Here is an 8,682-nt window from a genome sequence, read left to right as displayed (position 1 = left end):
ATATGCGAAGAAAATAATTTGATTGTGCTGTAATGTATTTGTGACCAAAAAGCTTTAGATCTTTTTCATTTTGTTCTTCAAAGTGGTCTATGAAGTTGAACTCCGGAACCATTTATAATAATACATTTGGGTTCAAAATCCTTCGTCATGACTCAAACCCCAGTAACCTCAATTGTCCACACACACACACACACACACACACACACACACACACACACACACACAATATTTCAAATATTGATGATTAACTCAGCATTTCACTGGTGGGTCGCTCCCTACCAGGAGGTGCGGTTGGTTTTTTCGAGGATCTGGCAACCCATAGCCATTCATCTGCACGCACAGCGTTTTACCAGCAGTTGCGTTTTTATCCATTCATCCTGCTCGTCTGGACGGGGTTTTTTCCGTTGGAAAGTTGTAGTGGAAGTTAATGTAACTGTGGTTGCATAGAAGGATTATTTATAAGGGATTTTTTTAAGGAAAAACAAATAAAAGAAATCATCCAGGGAGATGGGCTGCGCCGGATTCACCTGCTCCAAGAATTCCCTCTGCGCCCTCAACATCCTCTATGTGGTAAGTAGCAAACACACAGCAACCATATGGACGCGTTTTTTTCCCCTCACTTTAGATTTATATAAACAATAAATTAAAATTTCGACTCGTTTTTGAGCTGGAACATTGGAAAATAATACCCCTTTGTCCGAACAACACGCTTGAATGAATTATTCAGGAGAATTTCCGAAGGCTAGTCAGCAGGCTCTGGTTTCACGGTGCCTGGTTCTCTAATCTGAGGTAAAATTAATAAATAAATAACTAATAAATAAAAAATAAATACCAAGTGTTCAAGCATATTGTCTTTGAAGCGACACTAGATTGTAATAATTTAAAATAGTATTTAAAATCTACTCTAATATTTGAGTTTATAATACTGCACGTCACCATGGCAACCTTGAGATTAAGTGCCCACTATCTAGTGTGGTAGTACACGGTTTGGAACAAAGCCCAGTTTCCTCGTTCAGTCTGACTTTTAACACTCCACATTTAGTCTCCATCTGCTCTTATAATGTCCTCCAGTCTTCTGGGTGGATGGACCACCTGATTCTGTGGTATTTCAGAAGAAATGGCATCACTAAATCCTGGTCCTGATGCAGGTGAGGTAAGGAGGCCTGGGCTGCAGTCAGTGTTGTGATTTATCCCAAAGGTTTTTAATAAGGTTAGAGATTTAAAGCAGGCCTCTCAAGATCTTCCAACACATGTAAAGCATATCTTCATGGGAGCTGGTTTTGGGCAATGGTTCTCCGAGTTTGAGTGAAGGGAATATGCTGCCGTAACATCCATGTGCTGCCATATTCTGCTGCCATAGACACTAACTTTTTCCATAGACATTCACGTGCTGCCATGGACATACTACTCTAAATTTTCTACCATGGACATCCATATGCTGCCATAGGAATGCCGCCATTGACATCTGTGTGCTGCCATAGACATGCTGCAATAGGCATCCATAATGCTGCCACAAGCAACTGCCATAGATATATGCTGCTATAAAATCCATATGCTGCCATAGACATCTTCCCAAAACATATGCATGCTGTCCTATGTATGCTGCCATAGGCATCCATGTGCTGCCATAAAATCCATATGCATGTTGACATATATTCAATATGCTGCCATGGACATCCACATGCTGCCATAGACATTTTGCCGCATCCAGAACCACTTTTGGCTGGAAAAGTTTGGCGTTTAAATACTTTTGTTTATATATAAAGTGTATGTAGTCACATTTGCGTCCAGTATTTCTTTCGTTGTTTACTATTGTTTATGACAAGCTGCTTGTCACATGTTTGAGAGCATTTTACAGCTGTCCTCAGACACCGGGTCAATAACGTTTTATCTTCTCATTATAATTTTATGGTTTGTCACTTCCAGGAAAACAACAAGGTTTTGATGACTCATCCCATACTAGTTTTGCCTTCATCCAATCAAATGCTCTCAGCTAAGCCAATGTCCCGCCCCCAACCCAGTGATTGACATGTCTTAGGTAAAGTTCAGACTCAGCAGCTTATTCTTTGCTGCAATAAAGTGTGTACTCTTTTTGTGAAGAAGAAATTGTGTAGCAAAATAGTACACAAGCACTGGGACACACAACCACGTCATGGATTGTACATATTAAATTCTTCGGGAGAAATGTTTAATCCCTATTTCTTTTTGAGACACTTGTTCCTATAAAGAAACTATTTTTATATATATTGTTAAAAAAAAAGAAAAAAGGTAGATTAAGAGTAGATCATCTCGGGTGGCGTGGGTTGGGCGGTGTTTCAGCATTACAACTGGGATTGTTCCTGTTCATGAATTACTGTCCATGTTCTTCTTGCTCATATGGGGTTCCTGAAGCCTCCAGAAAAACCTGCAGATTAAGATAACTTGCACCTCCGAGGCAACAAGTGTGAATTGTGTCTTGTGATGGACTGGTGGTCCATCCAGGTCATATTCCATGTGCTTGTTGAACGTGTCATTCGGCATTTAGTCCCCCAGTGTCTGCTTTGATAATCTTCAATAGTCTGGGATGATGTTCCACTAGATTTTGGAGTGTACTTGCAGTGTTCCCGTTCATCCCAAAAGGTGGAAAAGTCTCTGTAAATTTTGCTGATTTTGTAAATTTAGCCCCTTACAAAGAAATGAACAGTCTAGAATTTAGGTTTATTCGAACAGAAGAGAAGGAATATCTGAAAAATCCAGAAAAAACGAATAAGTTAATATTATATTTAGTACGAGATCAAATACTTATTTCACTCGATCAAATACAAATGATTATTATTATTATTATTCTCTGCCTTCATCCATTTCGTCTGTCTTCCTGCAGATGGTGAGCATGCTGATGATCGGCATTGCCGCCTGGGGAAAATGGTTTGGCCTGGTCTCGAGTTTCCAGGTGGTAGGCGGCATCATCGGCATCGGGGTCTTTCTGTTCCTCGTTGCTTTGGCCGGACTCATCGGCGCCATAAAGCACCACCAAGTCCTTCTCTTCTTCGTATCCTTTTCAGTTTGCCTAGAGACACGTCAGATCACGTCGGGTCACGTCAGGTCTGGATAGCAGCAAGCATTTTTTATGTTTATTTAGCATTATGGAAAAATACAGACATACTGTACGCGCTTCCCGAAGAATATTCCTCTTGCCATGTGGTTATAATCTTCTCTCACGCTCCTTAATGACTCTCAGTACATGATCATCCTGTTCCTGGTGTTTGTGGTGCAGTTCTCGGTGTCCAGTGCGTGCCTGGCCATTAACAAAGAGCAGCAGGTAAAGTCTGATCACATCATAACACCCATCGGGAGTTTACCAAAGGCTCGAGCGGCTCTCGGAGGGTCACGCGGATCTTAACGCGGATTTTAATGGGATGGGAAAACGAAGTGGCACTCCGCTTGATCAGCATATACTGATCAGTAATATAAAACAGCGCGTCTGGAAAGTGTTCACAGCGCTTCCCTTTTTTTTTTCCCACGTTTTGTTGTTGGTTAATACATTTGCCAAGATTTTAAACACATTTTTCACGTTGTCATTTTGGGGTATTGTTTTTAGAATTTAAAGGAAAATATTGAATTTAATCCATTTTGAAACAAAGCTGTGGAAAAAGTGAAGCTCCACGCCAGTCTTTCAGCAAATGTTATGTTTCAGCAAATGTTCAACACAAATCTATTAATTGAATGAATTGAATTAATTTAATGAGTCAAACACTCTATTCAAATGACAATGAGCCCAAAACCTTTTCAATTACTTTACGTGCAAATAATTAAATTCAGTTCAATAAGGCAACGGGCGTTGTGACAAGTTCGAGTCAGGAGTTTATTCCATCGTTTTTTCATCTCAAAATGTTCTGCTTGCTGTTGAATTGTATGTTCATGCTGTAAACATCACCAAGCAGCGATCAAAGCAAGTTAAAACCAGAGCGTGTGCTCTTCCCTGATTGGTGGCTTGCTGTGTTTTTGACCAGTTAAGTTTTTATCGACTCATAAATAAAAAGGAACACAGAAAATTTACTTTTTCCGACATGAAAGACGTCTATCCAGATGTTCTCCATGGCCATATATTTGTAACGCCTGCAAAATTCAATCAAATCCATGTCTGATTCACGTATTGCAATTCTCCTTTCAGTGGAACTGACAGAAAAGTACAGGAATAAGGTCCTAAATGGACACTTAAATGTCGTCGTGTGTGTATGTGTGCAGAATGAGCTGCTGGAGGTGGGCTGGAACAACTCGCAGACCACACAAAAGGACGTGGAGAAGAGCCTGAACTGCTGCGGGTTCTCTCACGTGGAAGTCAACGTCACTTGTCCTGCTGTAATTACCTCTTTCTCTCTCGTGTTTTCTATTTCTCACACATGCAGGTTTTTGTATCTTTCTGGGAACCTTCTATTAGCTGAATCATTACTGTAGTTTATTAATGCAGAGTCTACGCTTACAGCAGTTCATTACAAAGAAGAGAATATAAAAAAGTATGTGTGTATATATATATATATATATATATATATATATATATATATATATATATATATATATATATATATTTCGTTTATTTATTCTGAAGACCATGCATCGGTTGTACTGACGTTACACTATACAATGTTTGTAAAGAAAATTATTTCTAAGGAAATTTATTTTTGGTCCCCACAAAGGACTACACGTGTGATATTCTCGTACACATACCAGGCATCTGTTCTGTCTTAGATGATGTTCCAGGGCTCTTAATACGTTCTGACATCATTAATCTAACATAAATAGACTAAAAAAAAAAAAAAACAGAACAGAAAAATAAACAAAATATATACAGTACAGACCAAAAGTTTGGACACACCTTCTCATTCAAAGAGTTTTCTTTATTTTCATGACTATGAAAATTGTAGATTCACACTGAAGGCATCAAAACTATGAATTAACACGTGTGGAATTATATATGGAATTATATACATAACAAAAAAGTGTGAAACAACTGAAAAATGTCATATTCTAGGTTCTTCAAAGTAGCCACCTTTTGCTTTGATTACTGCTTTGCACACTCTTGGCATTCTCTTGATGAGCTTCAAGAGGTAGTCACCTGAAATGGTCTTCCAACAGTCTTGAAGGAGTTCCCCGAGAGATGCTTGGCACTTGTTGGCCCTTTTGCCTTCACTCTGTGGTCCAGCTCACCCCTAAACCATCTCGATTGGGTTCAGGTCCGGTGACTGTGGAGGCCAGGTCATCTGGCGCAGCACCCCATCACTCTCCTTCTTGGTCAAATAGCCCTTGATGCCTTCAGTGTGACTCTACAATTTTCATAGTCATGAAAATAAAGAAAACTCTTTGAATGAGAAGGTGTGTCCAAACTTTAGGTCTGTACTGTATATATATATATGTTATTTATTTATAGATTTACTTCTAAATAGTCCATGTTGATCACCAGAACAAAACACTTTCTTGTTATTTGTAAAGACCAGGACTTATTTTTTTTGTTTAGTTTTTACTTTAAATAGGTATTAAATGCGAGGTCAATGGCTGTGTTTATCATCAGTATATTTGTGCCCTGGAGCTGTTTATGAAAGTCCACAATGTTTAGACTTGTTTTACTTTAGTAACCTTGCTTTTTACTGATAAATGGGTTCTCTAGGACCTCAAAGAACGACAAGAGAAAGCATACGTCCCAGTAGGCACACACGGATTACAATTTTCTTTCAGATGAAGTTCTCTGGAGAAGAGAGCTGAGGATGGCTCCACATCAACAACTTAAAGACCTTTGAGGTTACTGCAGAGGGTTAAACAAGACAGATTCAGATTGTAATTCATATAAAAAGTTTGCCGCAGTGGCTTCAGGCGTCACACTTGAGAACCTCAGCAATGATTGAGCGATAATGAATGGTGTCACCCAGATGAGGGCGGTTTCTCTTTTGCGCCTGGTTCCTCTCAAGGTTCAACTAAATGTTGCTCTACTTCTTCTTAATGAAGTCTCGGGCAGTTTTTTCTTACCACTGTCACCATTGGTCATTACCAATAATAAACCTTGGGACTGGTTTTTAATATTGGACATTGGATATTGTCCCAAACGAGCGAGCCAGTGGCGGATGTGGCAAGGAAGAAACCTCAAGAGGAACCTGACTCAAAAGGAAACCCGTCCTCATCTGGGTTGCACCGAATGCCCATTCGTTTACGGTTCCATCATTGGTAAAGTGACTCAAGTTTTTTTATGCAAAGCCACTTACAGTTATACAATTACAAAAGTTCCATAATTTATCCCATTATTCCCCTTGCACATGTGTCCAGCTTGGATCATCCTCCAAAATGTTCATCCTCTAGACTCTGGATGAACATTTGATGAACATTTTAATAATTTATTATCCTGGAATATTTATATAGTTATGACTGTACTGTCAAATCACTTTTCACTACTACTTTCCCAAATATGTCTTCCTTTTATATATATATAATGATGTATTTGTTTCGTTCCTCATGCAGGCGTGTTTCGCTCATTCCACGTGTGACACGTGTGCAGCAAAGATCCTGGAGCACGTCGGGGAGGTTCTGCGCATCGTCGGAGGGATCGGCCTTTTCTTCAGCTTCACCGAGGTACCACTGAACTTTTAACGTACAGTAGGTCGAAAAAGTTCAACAATTTTGTGGCAATATACAACTGCAAAATACACTATGGACAGAAGTGTTGGAGAATTTCTCAGAAGAGTGTGTTTTTTTTTTCCTGTGAGTGTTTTGGCAAAATTGTGGAAGTAATAAGTAATGTCAGTAATAAGGTCATGTCCACACCAATACGTTTTCGTTTCGGGAAACGCTCCTAAACTAAAGTGCTGACGCGGACGCATTTTCCTGTAAGAGAGAAATGCCATCAGCCAATCAGCTTTAAGCAGGCGTTTCACATGATTAGCATTGAGCTGTTGCCAAAAATCCTGATAAGTTTGTTCATCTTTTAGTGTCTTTATTGTAAAATGAAAATGTGTCACTGGAGGCAGGATGTGAAAATTGTTATTTGTGTTCCTTTATTGCTAATTTATTGTTTTGTATTGTCAAACAATATAGTTATTAAGACCTGAGTTTGCACCCTTAAAAATCTGTATTAGTAGAAATATAAAATGTAAATGCACATGTTTGTATGTTTTATTTATTTATTTATTTATTTATTGTTTTTAGATCCTGGGGGTGTGGCTAACCTACCGATACAGGAACCAGAAAGATCCGCGGGCTAATCCCAGCGCCTTCCTGTAAACCCCCAGCGCTGGACACGGCAAACTTCCTGTCCTCCATCCTGCAAACTCCTCTAACCACTGGACTTCTTACTAGAGCTCTGTACACCACCAGAAGTGTGTCTTTTCGCTTCCTCCAAAGCAGAAACTAGGGCTCGTTCTTGCCGCTGCGTGTGATGATCGTTTGGAAAGAGTGCAGTGTTTTCCGAGGCAAAAAAAAAAAAAAACAATAATCGTGTATATATTGTATCATGAAGCTGATTATTTTCTTTTATTATTATTATTTTTAATTGAGCTACAACTACTTCAACCGAAGGAAAAGCTTCGTTTGTTCGATAGTTAAGGGCTAAAAAAAAATTCCTATGTCCTTTCAAAAATTATAAAAAGACCAAACCTGGAGAAAAGCACTCCGATCCATGCCAAATGAAAAGAAAAAAAAAAAAGCCAGACTGATCATGAATGCAATAAATCGATGATATTTTGATTTATATTCCGATATCATGATTTTGATTAATATACATTTTAATAATTCTGCATGACCAAAAAAATAAACCTTAAAATGAACATAATTTTTTGGGAAAAAATAAGAACCGCATGTTTTTTTTATTATTATTTTTTTCTTTTTATTCATAATCCATGCAGCACTGATATGGCCACGTGTAAAGTTTTAAAGCTCTTGGTTTCGTAGCTCTAGCAGCCGATCGCTAATTTGTAAGTGCGCGTTCGTGTGGTTTCGGCTTTTTCGCGCATGAACATTTCACTGTAGCGTACATCCATATTCTACGGTTCTGTGAACTACGCCTTCATCCATTATGGAAAAACTTCTAGATATAAAATGTGTTTGCGTGTGTGTGTGTGTGTGTGTGTGTATAAAAAAAAAAAAAAAAAAAGAAGAATAAAAGGCAGGTATGCCACATTTCTGTTGTCTGGGTTTTTTTTTCCAGCCTAATTGCAGGGTTTATAGAAAGCAGTAGAACGAAACATTTCCTGTTCTCAGGGATTGTTTTTTTTTGTTTGTTTCCTCCACCACCAAAACCTATGAGAAAAATGCAGGAATCGCTAAAGAACAAAACTTGCTTTCGTAAGCAGGTTACCAAGCAACAGGATTTCCTGAAGGAAAAAAAAAACCACCACTTCACCGGTTTCACACTCACCCCGCCTTAAAGCTGAGGGGGCTTCCTTTAACTCCCTTTAGCTTCAGGCAAACCACTCAAGCATGATGCACTTCCTGGAGCTATGCTTTCATTCAGCAGCTTTTCCATAAAATGGGTACAAAATGGTGTCTTGAGCCCTAAAATCAGTCACTGAAATAATCAACCAGTGGCATTTATATTAAATTGGATCAATTCTCTGAGTAATTTCTTCTTGGTGTGTGTTGTACACAATCTGTGATTTATTCTACAAGCACTGAACATTACATTAAAATCCACCTCAAAGACCATTACAGGGCTCCATTTACACC

At 38.8% G+C, this 8,682-nt stretch overlaps 1 protein-coding gene across 1 annotated transcript; it reads left to right on the top strand.

Moving 5' to 3' along the window:
• Window positions 1-284: 284 nt before the first annotated feature.
• On the top strand, window positions 285-8,079 carry tspan13b (tetraspanin 13b). The gene is made up of 6 exons (XM_046844341.1): window positions 285-570; window positions 2,861-3,028; window positions 3,218-3,298; window positions 4,225-4,338; window positions 6,484-6,594; window positions 7,168-8,079. The coding sequence occupies exons 1-6, from the start codon at window positions 508-510 to the stop codon at window positions 7,240-7,242; spliced, it is 612 nt and encodes a 203-aa protein (XP_046700297.1). The 5' UTR covers window positions 285-507; the 3' UTR covers window positions 7,243-8,079.
• Window positions 8,080-8,682: the final 603 nt, after the last annotated feature.

This window comes from Silurus meridionalis, chromosome 29 (assembly GCF_014805685.1).
Source record: "Silurus meridionalis isolate SWU-2019-XX chromosome 29, ASM1480568v1, whole genome shotgun sequence".
NCBI classification, from domain to species: domain Eukaryota; kingdom Metazoa; phylum Chordata; class Actinopteri; order Siluriformes; family Siluridae; genus Silurus; species Silurus meridionalis.
This window is presented reverse-complemented; position numbering and strand designations above follow the sequence as displayed.